General features: G+C 34.6%; 3 protein-coding genes, 1 non-coding gene and 1 pseudogene across 4 annotated transcripts; 3 read left to right on the top strand and 2 right to left on the bottom strand.

The window, feature by feature from the left end:
* Window positions 1-504: 504 nt before the first annotated feature.
* LOC18043364 (NAC domain-containing protein 83) lies at window positions 505-1536 on the top strand. Its single transcript, XM_006437218.2, has one exon. It carries the CDS (start codon window positions 505-507, stop codon window positions 1534-1536), a length of 1032 nt encoding a protein of 343 aa, XP_006437281.2.
* A 3015-nt stretch (window positions 1537-4551) lies between these two features.
* On the bottom strand, window positions 4552-4944 carry LOC112099149. The gene has a single exon (XM_024186257.1). It carries the CDS (start codon window positions 4942-4944, stop codon window positions 4552-4554), a length of 393 nt encoding a protein of 130 aa, XP_024042025.1.
* A 4303-nt stretch (window positions 4945-9247) lies between these two features.
* LOC112099450 lies at window positions 9248-9354 on the top strand. Its single transcript, XR_002906251.1, has one exon. It is a non-coding gene; the product is annotated as a small nucleolar RNA R71 (small nucleolar RNA).
* Window positions 9355-14430: 5076 nt separating this feature from the next.
* LOC18043362 (NAC domain-containing protein 83) lies at window positions 14431-15462 on the top strand. The gene has a single exon (XM_006437216.1). The coding sequence runs from the start codon at window positions 14431-14433 to the stop codon at window positions 15460-15462; it is 1032 nt and encodes a 343-aa protein (XP_006437279.1).
* Window positions 15463-19677: 4215 nt separating this feature from the next.
* Window positions 19678-22418, bottom strand: LOC112099148 (annotated as a pseudogene).
* Between the last annotated feature and the right edge of the window lie 607 nt (window positions 22419-23025).

Here is a 23025-nt window from a genome sequence, read left to right as displayed (position 1 = left end):
AGGAACAATCATAATTTAATATTTGTGTATTTTTTAATTTAATAGAGGACCTCTGATTTTTATTTTTAAAAAATAATAATAAATAATAATAAGCAAATTTCTAATAATCATGAAATATTTTTTTAAAAAAAGGAGAATTTTTTCCCCCAAAGACCAACTTGGCGGTAACTTCAAGCTCAATGACTTCTTGGATTTGTCCGATTTAGCAAGGTTATTATATGCAAGGACCCCTCACCCTACTTGCAAGTTCACCCGCTTTTCTCGGAGTTGCCTTAAGAAATTGTTACTTGTAATCCAAGCTACGTCACTTCACTCCTCCATATGTTATAAGGAAACTTTAACACCCGCGCTTCTCACCACTTCTTCTCTAGTTCTCCGACTCTATCTTTGCTCCTCTCTCGGCTTCTGTGTTCTTTGTTTTCAATAATTCACCGAAAACATTTCCTCCATCAATCATCAATCAACCAACCCACCATTGAATTAACCCTCTTCTCCTCAAACAAAATGCAAGAACACAGACCCTTTCTTCCCCATGGCTTCCAGTTCAGACCATCCGATGAAGAACTCATCGAACATTATCTCAAGAAGAAAGTTTCGGGAATATTCATCCCTCTTGCTGAGTATTTCATCAGGGATTGTAATCTTTACCAGGAAAAACCCTCTGAGATTTGGGATTCTCATGGAGGACCCTTTTTAAATGCTGATGAGGATCTTTATTTCTTCACCCAGTTGAAGAAAAAGTTTTCCAAGGGTTCCAGAATCGACCGCAAAGTGGGATCTTCTGGCGGTACTTGGCAAGGGGAGGATGCTGGTAAAGATATAGTAAGCGGCCAATCCAAAATCAAAATCGGCTCCAAGAAGCGGTTTCGTTACGAAAAACAAGGTTGTGAGGATCACGGGGCTTGGATCATGCACGAGTACACTCTACATATGCCCAAGAATCAAGCTACCAATTATGTGCTTTGCAGGCTCCGAAAGAATCAACCGTCTTGCCATGATATTATGAAGTACGGTTCTGCAAAGAAAAGAAAGCTGAAGGATTTTCAAGACAACAGCAATCAATCCGAACAAGTAGCAGATATTGAGATGGATAGGCTGTTGACCCACCAACAGAATCAACAACAGAACTATATGGATTATCAAGAAGTAAGCTGCAGCAGTTCTCACATGATGAGTGAGCAGAGCTTAGCTGGTGGAATGGGGCTTGCAAGCAGTGTTTACGAGCCATCCATGGAGATGATGATGAGTCATTTTGATCAGATGATATGCAACCAACAATATGACTCCTGGAACAACATGCTTCAGGGTGGAGAAACTGGAGAGAATTATCATTGTCATTTGGAGAGTATCGCTGAAGTGCCCATGGTGGTGCCTGAATCATTGGCGCAACACGAAGAAAGTGATGGACTACCTGAGTTAATTGAAGAAGACTATTCTTTTCTTGAAGACTTACTTCATGATGATGCTGAAGAACCAATAGGGGATGTGAGCGGTTCATTCGGCTTGATGCTGGACTTGGATGATCTCTTGTCATAAATAATTGAATTATGACTTCGATTTGTATTGTAACTGTAACAACTTTTCCCCATTTACTTTAATCCTTTGTTCGTATATATTCGTATTATTTATTCTCTTGAACTTCAATGAATATGTTTTCTGCAAGCTGATAACAGGCAAAGGCATTCGGTTTGCATTTAAGCCAAAATCATCATTAATTAGTTCCAATCAGCAAAAAATGATTGTTTTGAGAATACAGTTAAAAATGATGAGCTAGTTAGAATCTTTCTAAAATTCTACTTCTTAATTTTCATGAAGCACAGAATTTTGTTCCTTGTCTAATAGTTTTTTTTTTTTGTCTTAACCACGAGGTATCATGGGGAGGGCCCCAACTGTGTGAGGCACCTTTAAGCTCGTACCACAACCCAGACTAGAAGTCCCCACTCGAACTGAGAGGCATAGGTTTGTTGCGTAAATTAGCAAGTGTGCTAGTCGGCACAAGTAATATAATGAAGAGTAGAGTATTGACCCACAGAGATTGTATACCCTATTAGTTACCAAAATTATTCTAACCCTAATTTATATGAACAATCAAATAAGTGAATTTAGATTAAAATAAAATAAAATAAAATAATTAAGAATTAAACAAAGATGCAGACAATAATAGAAAATTACCAAGAGATTAAAACACTAGGACATTCGATTTCACCATAACCAATCCAATTTAATCCTCCATCTATGCTATTAAAGTTTATTACCCATGTTGACAATGAATTTCTCTAATTTATTCAATATCCTCTCTCGAGTAATATCAAAAATATCTCCACATATCAACCCACTATATCTCTATGTGAATTTAAATATGCAAAGATTCATTAAGTTCTATGGAAATTCTTAGATAAAACTGCACGAATCACGTTGGCACATCTCTGTCTTTCGTTCAATTCATGGCATCCATTACACAGAGCAAAAATACATAAATCTCCTCTCGGTCTCATTATGTATCCTCAAATCATTCAAATATTGGCCAAATAATTAAAAGCATTAAGCACAATAATGAACACTCAATCATGGAATAATTAATTAAAAATAACATAGATTTATGGAATTAAATCTTCATAGTTAGGCTACATCGTAGCCCTAGTAAAATAAATTAGTTCATGGGAATATAAAGAGAATCCATTAATTTAATTGGAAACATTCAAGTAAGATAATAGAGAAGAGAGAAAGAAAAAAAAACTCAAGAATTAATGTGTCTTCCTTCTGCTCTAAATTATTCCCGCTGCTCTCGGTTTTCCTCAAAACTTGCGGCTGCTACTGTATTATTTTTCTCTTTTCTCTTGGCTTCCCCCCTCTTGTGCGGCTGCCTTTCTTCTCTTTTATAATGATGTGGTTTCTTCCAAATCCTTCAAGGAAAAGGATTGCAAATCCAGCCCACGAGTCCTTAAATGAAAAGGATTTCAAACAAAACAATTCTAGCCACCTTTTAAGCCCATCCACGTGACTTGTAAAGTTTGATTGTCCAATTTGCAAATTAATTCTTTAATGCTTCCTAATTTGCTGCCATATTTGTCAACAAATATTCAATGCTTCCCCCACGTGTTGCATGCATGATGATTAAATTTGGCTTTTTATTTCTTTCCCTCTTGCTTCCACATTATTTCCATTATACTCCAATTTGTTTCCTCTTTAAGCTTCTTTTCTCATTAATATTCCCAATATTCCTACAATGAATAAATATAAAAATTAAGATAAAAATTAATATAATTTAACATAAATTAATTATGAAAGGATTAAAATAATAGATAAATTATGAGCACATCAAATACCCCCAAACTTAACATTTTGCTAGTCCTCGAGCAAAAACTAAAATAAAAACTACGAAAAGAAAGTTCTAACTAAACCACTTTCGCAGGTGATCGCGATTGCATTTAGCGTATGCAACAAGCCTTTAAACCCCTAGGCGGCCCTAGTGGACGAGTTATAGTCCCGTGAGGGTTTCCAGCGATGATACCCACAAACATCATCAAAAATGCCTCAAAGATTGCATAAAGTATATAGCTCAAAGAAAATTAAAAATATTAGCAAAGTTCTAACTTTAATTCAATGGTCAGCCTCATCTCATATTGGATTCCTGTGTTGTGTGTGAATCAATTCAATCAAAACCCATTCTCAAGATTTTCAACATCACAGCCCTTGTTTCGAATAATAAACAGAGTAGGTCAAACTAACCTCATCATCTTGATTTTTTTTTTTCAGGCATAAATTTGCATTTTTTTTTTGAAGCACACGCTTTTTTTTTCTTTTTTCATTTCTTTATCCATAGTCAGGAGCTTTCACTCTACCCCTTAAGGTAGCCTTCTTTTCATGGTAGATTATCCTCTACATACTGGTGGTACATAGGCCCAAATTACTCAAGGATAGCTTCACTCTTAAGGGTTGTAGGTAGTTATTTCTGACTATGGTGCCTGGGTAGACTTAAGTAATGTAGAATTAAGGCAAACAGTCATTTACTCAATCTAAAATTCTCAACTTAGGCTGTATCAATCTCAAATCTCAAGTCAAAATTCTAAAAGAATCGATATAAGTGCGCAAGATATTTAAAGAATCACAATCAAGACGAAACTAACACAAGAATCAAGTATAAACTAAGATAATATTCATCCCTTTCTAAGAACCATATTTATTGTCAATCATAAACTCATCATAGGCATTAAAATCTTTTTTTTTTATAAAATGAAAAGCAAATATTCCCACCCCCAAACTTAAAATAAACATTGTCCTCAATGTAACGAAAAAGAAAAGGAAAAGAGAAACTCCCCCAGTTTTGCACTTGAAGATGGAAAGTTGTAGCTGAGTTGTTGAAAGGCATGTGGAAAGTTAATGTTCATCGACCCCCGAACTTGTGCAAAATCTAGATAAAACAAAATAAAATAAGTAAAAGAAAAGAAAAAGAATACGAAAAAAAAATTGATAATAATAAAGTTTAGAAAGCTTGGGTTGCCTCCCAAGAAGCGCTTAATTTATAGTCATTAGCTTGACTGTCTCTGGTCGTCATTCAGGACTAGACAGCTCAATACCTATCTTGTGCTTATCAAATGCATCATCCAAATAAGGCTTCAATCGATGACCATTAACCTTGAATGTGCCCTTTGTATCATGTGAAACTTCTACCACGCCAGACGGAAAGACTTGTGTTATTGTAAAAGGACCAGACCAACGGGATCGCAACTTGCCTGGGAAAAACCGAAGTCGAGAATTATATAATAAAACATTTTGGCCAACTTGAAATTCACGTCTGAGTATATGCTTGTCATGCCAATGTTTAGTGCGGGCTTTATAGATCCGAGCATTCTCATAAGCTGCATTGCGAAATTCATCCATTTCATTAAGTTGCAACAATCTCTTTTCTCCTGCTGCTTGCATGTCAAAGTTCAAAATCTTCATCGCTCAATATGCCCCATGCTCAAGTTCAATAGGTAGATGGCATGCTTTTCCGAATACTAGACAATAAGGAGACATACCAATAGGTGTTTTGAAAGCTGTTCGATACGCCCAGAGTGCATCGTCTAATTTTATCGACCAATCCTTCCGTGAAGCGTTTACTGTTTTCTCCAAAATTCTCTTTAATTCTCGATTCGAAACTTCAACTTGGCCGCTAGTTTGTGGATGGTAAGGGGTGGCAACTCTGTGTGTGACTCCATATTTGCTCAAGAGGGCTTCAAATTGTCGATTGCAAAAATATTTGCCACCATCACTTATAATTGCTCTTGGAGTGCCAAACCGCAGGAAAATATTTTTCTTCAAAAACCTCACAACAACCCGAGCATCATTGGAAGGCAAAGCAACAGCTTCAACCCACTTAGAAACATAATCAACAGCTACCAGAATATATTTATTCTTGAAGGAAGATGGAAACGGACCCATGAAGTCAATTCCCCAGACATCAAACAATTCTATTTCAAGAATATTAGTTAGTGGCATTTCATTCTTCCTTGAAATGTTACCAGTTCTCTGACACCGGTCACAAGCAGCAACAAAAACATAAGCATCTTTAAATAAGGTGGGCCAATAAAAACCTGATTGAAGCACTTTTGCCGCAGTTTTGGTTGTGCCAAAATGTCCACCGACTTCACGAGAATGACAGTGTTGTAGAATGCTCCTCATCTCTTCTTCCGGGACACATCGTCGAATGATTTGATCTGAGCAGTACTTATACAAGAACGGATCTTCCCAAAGATAATACTTGACATCTGAAAAGAATTTCTTCTTCTGCTGATATGATAAATCAGAAGGAACAACGGCGCTCGCCAAATAGTTCACGAAATCTGCATACCATGGTGCGTCGCAAGTCTGCAAGGCCAGCAGCTTTTCATCAGGAAATTCTTCGGTGATTGAAACCATTACATTATCCCCTCGCTCTCCCTGCTCTAACCGAGATAAGTGATCCGCCACCAAATTTTCAGATCCCTTCTTATCCCGAATCTCTAAATCAAATTCTTGTAGTAAGAGCACCCAACGGATCAGTCTTGGTTTAGCATTTGCCTTTGTGAACAGATACTTGAGAGCTGAATGATCAGTGTAAACTATTACCTTGGAGCAAACCAAATATGAGCGGAATTTTTCTAGTGCAAACACAAAGGCTAGAAACTCTTTCTCAGTGGTAGCACAATTCAATTGCGCGTCTGTCAGAGTTCGACTTGCATAGTAAATAACATGCAACATGTTTTTATACCGCTGCCCCAAAACTGCTCCAATAGCATAATCACTCGCATCACACACAACCTCGAACGGCAGATCCCAATCTGGAGCCATAATAACTGGAGCTGAAATCAGTTTCTCCTTTAAAGTGTTAAAAGCCTGCAAACACTTATCGGTAAAATTGAAAGGCACATCCTTGAGTAAAATGTTGCATAAGGGTTTCGTTATCTTTGAAAAATCTTTAATAAAACGTCGATAAAACCCGGCATGCCCTAGAAAACTTCTTATTGCTTTCACGGAAGTCGGTGGTGGCAACTTCTCAATGACTTCGATCTTTGCTCTATCAACTTTAATTCCTTTAGCTGAAATACGATGACCTAGCACAATGCCTTCTTGCACCATAAAGTGACATTTTTCTCAATTCAAAACCAAGTTTGTCTCTTCACATCGTTGTAAAACTAGATCTAAATTGTTTAGACAATGATCAAATGAAGATCCAAAAATTGAGAAATCATCCATAAACACCTAAATGAATCTCTCCACCATATTAGAAAATATTGCCATCATGCAACGTTGAAAGGTAGTTGGTGCATTGCATAAGTCGAATGACATTCTTCTATAAGCAAATGTACCATAAGGACATGTGAAGGTGGTTTTTTCTTGATCTTCTGGTGCTATAGGGATTTGATTATAGCCTGAATATCCATCTAAAAAGCAATAGTAAGCATGGCCAGCAAGTCTCTCCAACATTTGATCAATAAAAGGTAGTGGAAAATGGTCTTTTCTAGTAGCAGCATTAAGTTTTCTGTAATCCATGCATACCCGCCAACCTGTGACTATCCTTGTTGGGATAAGTTCATTATTGTCATTCTTCACGACCGTCATTCCTCCTTTCTTTGGTACCACTTGCACTGGACTAACCCATTTGCTATCAGAGATTGGATAAATTATCCCAGCATCCAATAATTTAAGCACCTCTGCCCTAACCACTTCTTGCATGTTTGGATTTAGGCGCCTTTGTGGCTGTACTGTCGGCTGATAACTCTCCTCCATTAGAATCTTGTGCATGCAAATTGAAGGGCTTATTCCTTTGATGTCGGCAATAGTCCATCCTAGAGCAGCTTTGTGATCCCTCAAAACTCGAAGTACCTTTTCCTCTTCAAGATCTGTCAAAGCAGAAGAAATAATAACTGGTAGCTTAGAGTTATCATCTAAATAAGCATACCTTAAATGAGAGGGCAACGGCTTAAGCTCATGTTTTGGAGGTTCTTCTATTGAAGGTTTTGGTCTAGAAGGATTTCTACCAAGCTATTCCAATTCTAGCTTTTTCGAGGGCACGTAAAATGGTGAAGCTTCCAAATACCGTGCATACTCATGAATACTTGTATTCGTAGATTAAGTAGTCCCAGAGTGAACAATACATCCTTCTAGTGTGTCATTTGGCATTGTATCGCGAAAGCTCTCAATTATCTCCTTATCAATGGTGTCTATTTGAAGGCACGTGTCGATCTCCGATGGATATTTCATTGCTTCGAATACATTGAAAGTGACTTGCTCATTTTGCACCCTAAGGATTAGTTTTCCTTTTTGGACATCAATAAGAGTTCTTCCTGTGGCCAAGAATGGTCGGCCTAAAATGATTGGTATCTCTCGATCTTCAATCATATCCAAAACAATAAAATCTGCAGGAAATATAAACTTGTCGACCTTAACAAGTACGTCCTCAATCATTCCTCTAGGATACTTTATAGACCTATCTGCCAATTGAAGAGAAACAGTTGTTGCTTTTGGTTCACCAAGTCCTAATTTCCTGAAAACAGATAGAGGCATCAAATTAATACTTGCACTTAAATCACACAAAGCTTTATCAAAATAAGTATTTCCAATAGTGCATGGGATAGAAAAACTCCCTGGATCTTTCAACTTCGGTGGCAATTTATTCTGTAGAATTGCAGTTGACTCTTCAGTTAACAACACAGTTTCATGCTTTTCTAATTTCCTCTTGTTGGATAAAATTTCTTTCATGAATTTAGCATAGCTTGGCATTTGTTCTAATGCATCTGCAAAAGGAATGTTAATATGTAACTTTTTAAAGACATCAAGAAATTTAGAGAACTGCTTATCTAATTTGTTTTTCCGAAGGCGCTGAGGAAACGGGATTGGAGGGACATAAGCTTTGACTGGTGCTGATTGTTGTGATTGTGGAATTTCTGCACTTGCTGTCTCATATGTTCTAGTGGTGTCTTTAGTTTGCTCCATGTTATCTTCTTCAACTTCATTTACTTCTTTTGGCGGATCTTCAAGTTGTCTACCATTCCGAAGCATAATTGCATTCATTTGTTCCTTTGGATTTGTCTCTGTATTGCTCGGCAGAGAGCCTTGTGGTCTGCTGGATAACAAGTTTGCAATCTGACCCATTTGTACTTCGAGGTTCCGGATTGATGCAGCTTGATTCTGAAAAGTTGTCTCTATTTTGGTCATGAATTGAGACATATTTGTTGTAAGTTGGGTAAGAGCATCTTCCAAATTTGACTTCTTCTCTTGTGATTGGAACCCTGGAGGTGGCTTCAATGTATTTTGAGTGTTGTTCCATGACAAATTCGGGTGGTTTCTCCAGCCAGAATTGTAGGTATTAGAATATGGGTTATTTTGTTGCCTCTGGAAGTTTGACACATAATGAGCTTGTTCAGCAGATGACGACGCAAAAGGACTTCCAACTTGGCAGTTGACACTGGTATGGTTCCCTCCGCATAATTCACACACTTGAGTTTGAATTGCACTAACATTTAGGTGCTCCAGCTTATTAGATAAAGCAGTCATCTGTGCAGCTAAAGCAGTGACAACATCTACATTATGGGCTCCTACAATTTTCCTTGGCATTGATCGCTCTGAAGTCCACTGGTAATTGTTAGATGCCATCTCCTCCAATAATTCATAAGCTGCTTCTGGTGTTTTTCCCATTAACGTTCCTCCTGCTGCAGCATCAATCATTGTTCTAGTATTGGATCCCAAACCATTGTAAAATGTCTGCACCTGAAGCCAAACTGGTAGACCATGATGTGGGCATTTTCTTAGTAGGTCTTTGTATCTCTCCCACGCTTCATATAATGATTCCATCTCGAATTGAGCAAAGGTTGTGATGTCATTCCTCAATTTGGCTATTTTTGCTAGAGGAAAGTACTTTGCTAAAAACTTCTGTGCTAAACCATCCCAAGTAGTGATTGTTCCAGCAGGGAGTAAGTTCAACCACTCTTTTGCTTTATCTCTCAGTGAGAACGGAAAAAGCCTTAGCTTGATAGCATTGTTTGAAACACCATTTTGCTTAAATGTATCACAAATTTCTAAGAAATTTGTAATATGAGCATTTGGATCATCATTTGGCATCCCAGCAAACTGTACTGACGTCTGAATCATCTGGATTATAGCTGGCTTAATTTCAAAATTATTGGCTTGAATGGCAGGACGTGCAATGCTTGAGCAGGCACCATTAACTGTAGGTACAACATAATCTCTTAAGGGTTTTGCATCCTCATTTCCATGTAATGCTTCGTCAGCCATGATTAATTGTTGCTCCTGTGAAGCTTCTCTCCTTTCTTTATTAAGCCTTCTACACGTACGTTCAATCTCTGGATCAAAAGGCAATAAATCAAAACTTCTTGAACGTCTCATAAAATTTAAACAAGAAAATAAAAATTCAAATAAAAACAATAAAAATAAAATTCAAATTAAACTAAGGTTAGTTGGTATCGATACTAATCCAAACAATCCCCGGCAACGGAGCCAAAAACTTGTTGCGTAAATTAGCAAGTGTACTAGTCGGCACAAGTAATATAATGAAGAGTAGAGTATCGTCCCACAGAGATTATATACCCTATTAGTTACCAAAATTATTCTAACCCTAATTTATATGAACAATCAAATAAGTGAATTTAGATTAAAATTAAATAAAATAAAATAATTAAGAATTAAACAAAGATGCAGACAATAATAGAAAATTACCAAGAGATTAAAACACTAGGACATTCGATTTCACCATAACCAATCCAATTTAATCCTCCATCTATGCTATTAAAGTTTATTACCCATGTTGACAGTGAATTTCCCTAATTTATTCAATATCCTCTCTCGAGTAATATCAAAAATATCTCCACATATCAACCCACTATATCTCTATGTGAATTTAAATATGCAAAGATTCATTAAGTTCTATGGAAATTCTTAGATAAAACTGCACGAATCACGTTGGCACATCTCTGTCTTTCGTTCAATTCATGGCATCCATTACACAGAGCAAAAATACATAAATCTCCTCTCGGTCTCATTATGTATCCTCAAATCATTCAAATATTGGCCAAATAATTAAAAGCATTAAGCACAATAATGAACACTCAATCATGGAATAATTAATTAAAAATAACATAGATTTATGGAATTAAATCTTCATAGTTAGGCTACATCGTAGCCCTAGTAAAATAAATTAGTTCATGGGAATATAAAGAGATCCATTAATTTAATTGGAAACATTCAAGTAAGATAATAGAGAAGAGAGAAAGAAAAAAAAAACTCAAGAATTAATGTGTCTTCCTTCTGCTCTAAATTATTCCTGCTGCTCTCGATTTTCCTCAAAACTTACGGCTGCTGCTCTATTATTTTTCTCTTTTCTCTTGGCTTCCCCCCTCTTGTGCGGCTGCCTTTCTTCTCTTTTATAATGATGTGGTTTCTTCCAAATCCTTCAAGGAAAAGGATTGCAAATCCAGCCCACGAATCCTTAAATGAAAAGGATTTCAAACAAAACAATTCTAGCCACCTTTTAAGCCCATCCACGTGACTTGTAAAGTTTGATTGTCCAATTTGCAAATTAATTCTTTAATGCTTCCCAATTTGCTGCCATATTTGTCAACAAATATTCAATGCTTCCCCCACGTGTTGCATGCATGATGATTAAATTTAGCTTTTTATTTCTTTCCCTCTTGCTTCCACATTATTTCCATTATACTCCAATTTGTTTCCTCTTTAAGCTTCTTTTCTCATTAATATTCCCAATATTCCTACAATGAATAAATATAAAAATTAAGATAAAAATTAATATAATTTAACATAAATTAATTATAAAAGTATTAAAATAATAGATAAATTATGAGCACATCAAGGTTCTCCCAACAAAAGCGACTTCCCTACGACTCGAACTAGGGAGCAAACCCAGTCAAACCACTTAAGGGGACCTCATTGCCAGTGGAGCCAATACTTTGTTGGTTTGTCTAATAGTATTTGGCAGCTCATCATACTGTCAATCAATCCTTCAGTAAACCCTTCCACAAATTTTTATATATGCACACACACATATATATATATATATATATATATATATATAGAGAGAGAGAGAGAGAGAGAGAGAAATGTTCCAGTCCGAAATTTTAAAGTGCGGAAAAGAGCGGGAAACCTTTAAAACCATGCGGTTTTAAAGGCTTAAACTCTAAGCCTTTAAAGCCATGCGGTTTTAAAGTTTTCCCGGACTTTTCCGTACTTTAAAATCATTGACCAGAAAACTACTATATATATATATATATATATATATATATAAGATTTTATAGGTACAAGATGCAATGGGCTTGTATCACATGGTTGAGATCCCGTTCATGAATAAATGATTTTGCATGATTGATAATATCATTTTGTTTACGTGAACGGTATTTTAGGTCTCGCAAATTTAGCGTTTTTATGCAATTTAGAGCCGAACTTTTAGAGATTTAACACGTTCGAACAGTTATGTTTTCAATTTGTGTGTGTGTGTGTGTAAAAAAGAGGAACAATTGTTTCTTTACAGCCAAGCTAACGAAGAAAAATTTCGAAAGTTGTCCTACTATTTTTATTTTATCTCCGAAAACAATAATTTATTCATTTAGTTTAATTAAGCAAATAAAAAAGCCACCTGGCAATTGAAAATTAAAAAAAATGTATTGAAAATAATTGGAATTCAATTCTATATTCGTCCTAGGATATTTATAACTCTTTTTCTCAATTTCTATCATATAAAGTATTTGTTTACTACACAGGTTAATTATGTAAAATCATTTTTCTTAATGTGGATTAAGGCTAAAAAAAAGAAGATATTCTTATTAGACATATACCATATATCAATAAAATTGGATCTAATACACTTCAAATTTTTTATTTTGTTTACCAATAATACACCAATTTGTCATTCCTATATCAATTTACTTATTTTATCTTTCATTTATAAGTGTTATGTTTTATTTATTTAATTTATATTTTATTTTACACTTATTATTGATTTACAAGTTTTATATTATATTTGTAAGTTTTTTTTGTTTACTATTGATACACTAATTTATCATTTTTATGTTGATTTACTTGTTTTACCTTTTATTTAGAAGTCTTATGTTTTATTTAGACAATTTATGTTCTATTATACATTTAATGTTGATTTACAAATTTTATGTTTTATTTACTGGTAGCACACCAATTTACCATTTTTATGTTAATTTACTTCTTTTACCTTTCTTTTATAAGTTTTATGTTGCATTTACATAATTTATGTTAATACAGATGTTGGATCTTCAATCAGGTAATTAAAGTTCTGAATAAGTAACATTTATTGTAATCATTGCGGTTCACTCCTGGATCCTTAAATGCTGGGAAACGGCAAAGCCACCCCAGTCAATCATGAAGAGCCTTGGTTCCAAGCATCCCCTTAAGAAATCAACTTGCTCATCCAACATCTGACCAGCCATATTTTATTAAACACACTTAACTTTGTGCTATATTCTGCATTTCTACTTGGTGTCTTCATATTGTTGAATTTTACGTGCAGGAAAGCCATCTTCTTTAGGTGGTATCCGCTTTCTAGAACTGCTTGAGAAAGACGAAATGGCATTCGACAACCTTTATTGTGTAGCCTTTCAAATAATGGATGCTCAATGGCTTGCAAAACGGGCTTCATATATGGAATTTAACGTAAACTTAACCTAGCATCCTCCACTTTATGGGTTTTTTTTTTTAACATGAACCATGATTTAGGCTTAATTGTTGTTATATGATTTTTTATTTTTTTTTCAGGATGTATTGAAGTCAACAAGAGCACAATTAGAGCGCGAGCTTAAACTCGAAGATGTTTCTTGTGTACAAGATTTACCCGCATACAATCTGTTGCATAGATAGATAGGTAGATGATCAAATTTGCATATTTTGAATTGTGAAATAAAAACATCAGCTGTAGAGGTTGTTTATTTAAACTGTTGCTGCCATAATCTCTGTAACATTGCAAATTATATAGTTGGTATCATAGAAAGATGTATATTTGTTGAACTAATTTGGTTTCAGGATCATTTTTTTCAATTATCAAGATCCGAAATCTCTTTTAGATCTCATTTGTAAATAATCATTTAATGTTTTAACGAGTAATACTATATGTCTTAAATATTATGAATAAATTTTACAACATTTAAAATTATTTATTACTCACATTATATAAATAAAAAATTCCATATAATACTTAAAAAGTTTGACCCTTTTTTTCCCTTCAAAAGAACAAAAATTAGGTTACGAATATTATCAAATTAGCTTTAAATAGTCTAGATATATAAATAGTATTTAATTAACACCAATCCATTATTATTTGAAATCTTATCTGAAATCTAGTAATTTTATTTCACAGTAGCAATGGAAAATAGAATTTTTTTAAAAAATGATTCTTTCTATTTGGAATGGCCATATATCTAATTCCTATTATTTTGGCTGGATTATTCGTAACCGTCTATTTACAATACAGACGTGCTGATTAGTCGGAGAGGTGCACAAGACCGAAATTTCAGCACCACCGTGTAGGGGAATTAAAATCACATAGTTGCATGATTAGCTAATGCTACTCACAGAACTTCTTACAACACCAAATATCTAATCTGGAGTGGAAACAAACTGGGAGATAGGTTTAGGGTTTAGCAATTACCCAACTTGCAAGTTCACCCGCGTTTCCCGGAGTTGCCTTAAGAAATTGTTACTTGTAATCCAAGCTACGCCACTTCACTCCTCCATATGATATAAGGAAACTTTGACACCCACGCTTCTCACCACTTCTGCTCTAATTCTCTAACCCTATCTTTGCTTCTCTCTCGGCTTCCGTGTTCTTTGTTTTCAATAATTCACCGAAAAACCTTCCACCATCAATCAATCAACCAACCCACCATTGAATTAACCCTCTTCTCCTCAAACAAAATGCAAGAACACAGACCCTTTCTTCCACATGGCTTCCAGTTCAGACCATCCGATGAAGAACTCATCGAACATTATCTCAAGAAGAAAGTTTCGGGAATATTCATCCCTCTTGCTGAGTATTTCATCAGGGATTGTAATCTTTACGAGAAAAAACCCACTGAGATTTGGGATTCACATGGAGGACCCTTCTTAAATGCTGATGAAGATCTTTATTTCTTCACCCAATTGAAGAAAAAGTCTTCCAAGGGTTCTAGAATTGATCGCAAAGTCGGATCTTCTGGTGGTACGTGGCAAGGGGAGGATGCTGGTAAAGATATAGTAAGCGGCCAATCCAAAATCAAAATCGGCTCCAAGAAGCGGTTTCGTTACGAAAAACAAGGTTGTGAGGATCACGGGGCTTGGATCATGCACGAGTACACTCTCCATTTGCCCAAGAATCAAGCTGCCAATTATGTGCTTTGCAGGCTCCGAAAGAATCAACCATCTGGCCATGATATTATGAAGTACGGTTCTGCAAAGAAAAGAAAGCTGAAGGATTTTCAAGACAACAGCAATCAATCCGAACAAGTAGCAGATATTGAGATGGATAGGCTGTTGACCCACCAACAGAATCAACAACAGAACTATATGGATTATCAAGAAGTAAGCTGCAGCAGTTCTCACATGATGAGTGAGCAGAGCTTAGCTGGTGGAATGGGGCTTGCAAGCAGTGTTTACGAGCCATCCATGGAGATGATGATGAGTCATTTTGATCAGATGATATGCAACCAACAATATGACTCCTGGAACAACATGCTTCAGGGTGGAGAAACTGGAGAGAATTATCATTGTCATTTGGAGAGTATCGCTGAAGTGCCCATGGCGGTGCCTGAATCATTGGCGCAACACGAAGAAAGTGATGGACTACCTGAGTTAATTGAGGAAGACTATTCTTTTCTTGAAGACTTACTTCATGATGATGCTGAAGAACCAATAGGGGATGTGAGCGGTTCATTCGGCTTGATGCTGGACTTGGATGATCTCTTGTCATAAATAATTGAATTATGACTTCGATTTGTATTGTAACTGTAACAACTTTTCCCCATTTACTTTAATCCTTTGTTCGTATATATTCGTATTGTTCAGTTTCTCGTATTCTTTATTCTCTTGAACCTCAATGAGTATGTTTTCTGCAAGCTGATAACAGGCAAAGGCATTCTGTTTGCATTTAAGCCAAAATCATCATTAATTAGTTCCAATCAGTAAATCTGATGGTTCATTCTCTTATTCCATTTATTTATTTACAACTGAGTTCACAAAAGTGATTGTTTTGAGATTACAGATAAAAATGATGAGATAGTTGGAATCTTTCTAAAAATCTACTTCTTAATTTTCATGAAGCACAGAATTTTGTTCCTTGTCTAATAGTATTTGGCAGCTCATCATACCGCCGGTCAATCCTTCAGTAAACCCTTCCACAAATTTTTATATATGCACATATATATTTAAGATTTTATAGGTACAAGATGAAATGGGCTTGTATCACATGGCTGAGATCCTGTTCATGAATAAATGATTTTGCATGATTAATAATATCGTTTGGTTTACGTGAACGGTATTTTAGGTCTCACAAATTTAGCGTTTTTATGCAATTTAGAGCCGAACTTTTAGAGATTTAACACGTTCGAACAGTTATGTTTTCAATTTTGTGTGTGTGTGTGTGTGTGTGTAAAAAAAGGGAACAATTGTTTCTGTACAGTCAAGCTAACGAAGAAAAATGTCCTACTATTTTTATTTTATCTCCAAAAACAGTAATTTATTCATTTAGTGTAATTAAGCAAATAAAAAAAAAATCACCTGTCAATTGAAAAAAAAAATTGTATCGAAAGCAATTGGAATTCAATTCTATATTGGTCTTAGGACTTTATAAACTTTTTTTTCAATTTTCTATCATATAAAGTATTTGTTTACTATATAGATTAATTATGTAAAATCATTTTTCTTGATGTGGATCAAGGCAAAACAAAATAAAAAGAATTCTTATTAGACATATACAATATATCAATAAAATTGAATCTAATACAATTGTAATTTTTTATTTTGTTTACCAATAATACACCAATTTTTCATTCCTATATCAATTTACTTATTTTACCTTTCATTTATAAGTCTTATGTTTTATTTATTTAATTTTATGTTTTATTTTATACTTATTATTAATTTTTAAGTTTTATATTATATTTGTAAGTTTCTTTTGTTTACTATTGATACACTAATTTATCATTTTCATGTTGATTTACTTGTTTTACCTTTTATTTAGAAATCTTATGTTTTATTTAGACAATTTATGTTCTATTTTACACTTAATGTTAATTTACAAATTTTATGTTTCATTTGTAAGTTTTTGTTTTGTTTACTAGTGGAACACCAATTTACCATTCTTATATTAATTTACTTGTTTTACTTTTCATTTATAAGTCTTATATTATATTTACATAATTTATGTTTTATTTTATACTTATTATTGATTTATAATTTTTCTGTTGAATTTATATGTCTTATGTATCATTTACACAATTCATGTTTAATTACAGTATTAATGTATCATAGAATGAAACTTCATTTAATTTAAATATTTACCTCATTGTCCCAGTCGGTTTTCTTGGAACATAGCCAAGCACGATGATTGGTTTACTACTCCAAGCAGCATTCGAATCCATATAACATGTGCAAATTAATTGAATGAAGATATTCATCTAGTTTTTGAAAAATGAACTACAACAAGCCATGCCATGTACTCCAAAGTAAGGCAACATGATCAAAATAGGGTAAAAGTTTATTTAGTCTTTTTGGATTGGGTTAATTACCTAGTTAATTCCTATATTTTTAAAACTTATCCAAAATTCTCTATCATTACTTTCATAATTGTTGGATTTAGGGCTAGTTTAGTAATAAGTGTAGCTTTTAAAATAATTAATGCTAGTTGTGCTGTAAAAATAATCAGTTGTATAGAGCATCCGTTTAATACTTGGCAAAATTTATTTTTAAAGGTGTTATGAGTTTTTAAACCAATCATATATGTTTGATAAATCTTACAATTAAACTGCTATAAAAATGCATGCAAATGACTCAAATAGATATTATGTTCAATAATTTTTTTTTTAGATTTATTGTCATGTATATTTATTATTTTTATTGTGTATATATAATAACTAATAAAAAATAAATATGTTTTTTATTAATTATTTTTTTATTTTGTTATTCAATATAATTGATAATAATAATAATAATAATAATAATAATAATAATAATAATAATAATAATAATAATCTCTTTAAATTTAATGATTTTATTTCACAATTGAATAAAGATAATTTTGGATTTTTGTATATGTGAGGATATATATGGAATTGCATTAAATATAAAACTCATTTTCAAAATTAAATTTTAAAAAGTTACTCTTCCTTATTTTTCAAACTCCGCTATGGGATAAAGTAAGTTTTTCAAAAGTAGTTTAAAAAAAATTATCAAACACCAAAAATTTTTTAAATAAGCATACCACTCTAAGGTGGGGGGGTTAGGCGGGACCCCTACCTGTCATTTATAAAAGATAATGAAAGATACAAGGAGGGGGACAAAAACCAAAACCTCCAATCAAGAGAAAAAAATACAATAGAAAAAGAAAAGATTAAGGCATAGCCTAACATAAGAATCATAATAAAATGACTAATGAAGACGGTGATAATATGTCTTAAGATACTTACGGCCGGTAAGTAATTTAAATCCCTTTTTCGAATGACCAACAATGCTAAAATCGGGACTTAAGTCTATTCTCTCAGAATTCTCAAGAGCAAATAAAAAGTGTTCGTTATTCGCCAGGTGCTCGTCAGAACTATCATCATTATCAGTATGAGAATTGTAATGGCTAAAATCTATGCTGGATGCTTGATGAAGATGTGGATTATACTCACCAATGCTCCGCAGGGGAGACAAGCTTTGATCACGAGGTTCCTTAGAATCATGAGTTGTGTCATCTTGGGCAATCGGCTCTTGAACGGATGTAGAATTTGTAACGTTAGGCCGGTTCTCCGAAGGTTTGGTGATCGGGGACCCCGCGTCTACAATATGCTTAGTGATGGAAGGCTCAGGTCGAGGAGTATCTGAGGGTTGTGGAGTATCTGACGGTAGAACTTCTGACTTATTACCATCTTCTACTCTGGTCTGCCGATTCCCACTGGGTAGCTGGGGACGGAGCCCCGGATTGGCCACGTAACACGTCTCAATGGTATGGCCAAGGTGCTTGCAGGAAGCACAGTAGAGTGGGATTTTCTCAAACATTACATTTTGCCAAAATCCAGAATCTCCCACCCCGATTCGTATCCTTGGCAAAGGAGGTTGGATAACATCATACTCCACTAATACCCTAGCTACAGAAGGGTGAGCTAAAGAGGCATGCACTACTAGAAAAATTGTCTTTACTGACTTTAGAATAGTGTCAGAAATTACTTTCACTGACACTTGTTAATTGTGTCAGTAATTTAGGAGTCAGAAAAATAGTGACACTTGTAAGTGGTGTCAGTGATTACTATTACTACAGTATCACCGATATTATGACACCATAGCGTTAGTAGTTATTGATATTTTATTAGTGTCTATGATTACTGTTACCATGGTATCACTAGTTAATTTATTTTAAAAAAATAAAAAATTGAATTAGATCATTGCCTATTAATTTATTGGTAAAATTAAAAGGCACCACAAAATAATAAAAGGAAATTGATTTATATCACAAAATCTTTCATTTCACATTTAAATATTATTAGTATATATTACAAATTCCAAAACTTCAATAACAAAAATATGAGATATCCTACTCTCATAACTAAATAATTTAAATTCAATACATAAGAATTTCTACCATCCAATCAAATGTCTACTAGTTGCGGCTACATATAGAAAATTTAGAAGCTAAATTGATAAGGATGACTGCCTTTCACTCTTTGAACATAAGTAGTGCAGTTGTGTTATCACGTCAGCAACTTCTCTATTCAATAGACTGGATAGGTTAGGATACAAGTGAAGTCGAGGAAGAAACACTTCAAACACATTGATCAAATCTGCATATAAGTACATGGAAAACGAAAAAAATTGACTGTCAATATGAGAAAATTTAGAAGAACTAAAGTTTATATTATAAGGCAACTCAAATCTGATTAAAGTTTATTTCATAAAAAGAGAAATTAAAAGGAAAGGCCAATGTGAAAAAATTTAGAGATATGAAGGTGAAAAAAACCGCGAATGACACCCGGTGCCGCTATTTTTCTCAACACCATCTTCGCTAGATCTTGATGAGCCTTGTAGTCTTAGCTTACCCTTCGCTGATTCAGTTGCAGCTATATAGCTTGGCAGCGACGGGCTGCTCTGCAGCTCATTCTCTGCACATTTTTTCTTTGTCAGAACAGCAACTTTCCTACTAGATTTATTATTCTCATTGTTTGTTGAATCCTCCTTTGGTTCAAAATTACCATTTGTCATGGGAATAGTCTCGTCTTTAGCACCACTCTTCATCCAAGGTTTTGATTCATCTACGGCTAGGTCACTGGGTGGTACATCAGACATCTCATTCATTTCCACTAGGTCTGGCGTGGCTTCTACTTTGGGTAGTTTGGATTGTTTCAAAGTTGTCTTTTTCTTCATCTTCTCACCTGAATTTCTCAAGCTCCGTTCCAAACCTTCATGACATACTGAGCTCGTTGGCAACTTATCCAAACTATGGTTTTTTTTTTCAATTTCAAATTCTGAGTGGACAAATGCAGAATTTTCTACTAGAGGATTATTAACCTTTCTCAGGCTGCGCTTAACCTTTTCAAGTTCACTTTGTGGATTTTCATGCACTGGATCTACTGGATGGCTTAAAGCTTTCTTCAGACTTCGTTTGGATCTCTCAAATTTGGGGGTTGAGTGCATTGTGATACTGTCTGCATTAGCAGCACGGTTCCTGCGAACACTTCATTTTGGTCGGCCTGTTTCAGCTTCAAGCGTTTGAGCACTAACATGCTTCTTCTGAGATTTTGAGTCTGACATTTTCTTTGGTTGGGGAGCTAGTTTCCAGATGTGAAATGCTGACCAGTGTTTGAGACCGAATTTGGCTCCACAGAATCATATTGCAGTTGCAAAGACAACACAATTGGTGATGAAGCAAGAAACTAAAGCAAAAAACAAACAGTCACTTACCCCACATCCAAAAAAAAACCAAGAAGGTTGTAGATCAAAAAGAAAAATTGCAACTACATCCTGCCATATTTGCCAGCAGGTTATTAGTTAAATTGGAGGCCTCCAGCAAAATAAAATGGGTGCCATATTCAAATTAGAACTTAATGTCTTTGATACCACAGGCTCTGCCATGTACAGTCGTCCTAAATAATATGACATATGAACATAAAGCTCAATCCATTAAAAAGAAAAATCATAATCGGACAAATGGGCATGATAATGCCGAGAATACCTTAAAGATAAAAAAGAACTTCCTAACAGCTTCGATAATCATGTAGACAAATTAAGTTCAACAGGATCCACATGCTTGCCCTGCTGAAGGACAGAGCAGTTAAAAGAAAAATGAAATTAATTAGAAGTGAACCGGGCATGTAGAAATTCAGGCAGTTTAGTAATGTCTGGAATGTATAAATAACCCATCCGTATATTTGTAGATGAAGGCTGTCTACATAAAGTGACGCATGTATCCTAAATGAATGGAACAGATGAAAAGTAAGAAGGTATATATTGATTTGTACAAGTACACAGTTGCTGCAAGGACAACCATTCAATGCTTAACCATAAAAAAGGTTCACTCAGACACCAATGTACCCCACTTGAGCTTTGGGTGGAAGTTCATGACATGCTCTATTCCGCATTGTTCATGGAATCAAAGCAAGACAAGTAATCAAGCCTCTCCATGCGAGACCTTTACTATTGAACAATAAACGACAATATCTCCACATTCAACAATATGCATTAACAGCGAGATCAATGAAATATATTTAAAAGATTAATCTTCACGGAAAGAATATGTTCTTTTAAAATAAATAAATAAAAAGAAGAGCAGTTAAATCCCTATCAGATGAGCTCTCAAGAAATTACCAAAAGCGTCAATGGAGTGCAAGTTTTCCCCACTTCAAGTCCAATATCAGAATGGCTGACCTTTCTACCACGAACAAGTGCCTGTAACTTGACAAGCCCCAGCATAGCGCCGAGAGTAGCAGCTGCTTGTCTTCTCACTAAATGTCCACGAATAAGAGCCTACAGCCTTATTGTGCCTTTAAGGGCTCGAAATGCTCACCGAGCCTTCACATCAAAAGCTAGTATTAGTGTGAGGTATCAAAAATACAATATACCTATGGAGAAAGAAAGGATTGCAAAAGGTCTCAAAAATATATTTCCAATGGTGTGTTCACTTGATAAAGACAGAATCGCATCTAGGAATGTGAAGGAATGTCTATAAGCAAGTTAAACAGAATAATATCGACTGACCACCAAATAATATGTTTAAGAAAGAATACCATCATTTCTTATTTACATATACTACCCTGTTAAGCATATAATTTGCTAACCATGTCAACTAATTGAAACGCACCCAACAATTCTCACAAGCATCTCATCAAACACTTTGTAGACACCATACCAGTTGTCCAAAAACTATGAATGACTGACACAACTTTTACCATTCACATATCAACAAATCAAAACACGGAAAAAAGAATTCCCAAACCGTGTATTAGTTGAATAAAAATAAAAGAATTAGTAAACCTACGTAAAATTCAACAAAAAGAATCAAATTAATTTCTTAATAAATTCACATATAAGTAGAGAATATTTAATAATTATTAATTATTTAGCTAATGCTCACCTTACTTAATTACCATGCCCAGATCTACAAATGCTTCACCTAAGTGGTGCTTCTGCTTCTTCTTTAAACAGCCTCCAACAACGCTCTTTAACTTTGACCAAGGCATCCGTCCATGATCTTGGAGCTAAATTAAACACCTCAAATCATTTTTCTCGATGACGAAGATTGGCGTTAGGCAAAAAAATGGCTAGAATTTCACGACCGTGTGAGATTCTGTTGGATTGTAATAGAAAGATTTAAGGTTAGGGATTGAAAAGAGCCGAGATTGGGAGGGAAAAATTGAGTTAGATAGTAAGAGATTGTGTTGGACTGTAAGAGAAACATAAGAGAGGAGTGGCTGAGGAAGAGTTGGGGTTAATAAGACGACGCTATTAGATTAGAGTTTTTGTGAATTCGGTGAAGTTAGGGTTTTTTAGATTTGGGGAGTTTAGGAGGGAATGAAAAAAATAAAAATTTTGTCTAAATTAAACAGGAAAAGTTAAAAAAAAAATGTTTGGTTTAGTCGTTACTTTTCTGAACAAGAAAAGTTGAGTTTTGAATGTTCTGGTCTTTTTTTCGAACTTAAACACTTGAGTACTAGAGGTCTCCGGTTCGAGTTCTATTTAGAACTTAATTAGAATTATTTTATTTTTATTACTGATATCTTAATGTCAGAAATCTCTGATGTCTAAATTACCGACACTATAGTATCAATAATTTGTGATATTTTTATG

This window comes from Citrus clementina, unplaced genomic scaffold (genome assembly GCF_000493195.1).
Source record: "Citrus clementina cultivar Clemenules unplaced genomic scaffold, Citrus_clementina_v1.0 scaffold_4, whole genome shotgun sequence".
NCBI lineage: Eukaryota > Viridiplantae > Streptophyta > Magnoliopsida > Sapindales > Rutaceae > Citrus > Citrus x clementina.
Note: the sequence above shows the minus strand (reverse complement) of the source record. Positions and strands in the feature narration are given on the sequence as shown.

What these genes read in the sequence shown, in the direction of transcription:
- LOC112099149 (XM_024186257.1), bottom strand. Translation starts at nt 4,944, where the DNA reads ATGAAGATTTTGAACTTTGACATGCAAGCAGCAGGAGAAAAGAGATTG.
- LOC18043362 (XM_006437216.1), top strand. Translation starts at nt 14,431, where the DNA reads ATGCAAGAACACAGACCCTTTCTTCCACATGGCTTCCAGTTCAGACCA.
- LOC18043364 (XM_006437218.2), top strand. Translation starts at nt 505, where the DNA reads ATGCAAGAACACAGACCCTTTCTTCCCCATGGCTTCCAGTTCAGACCA.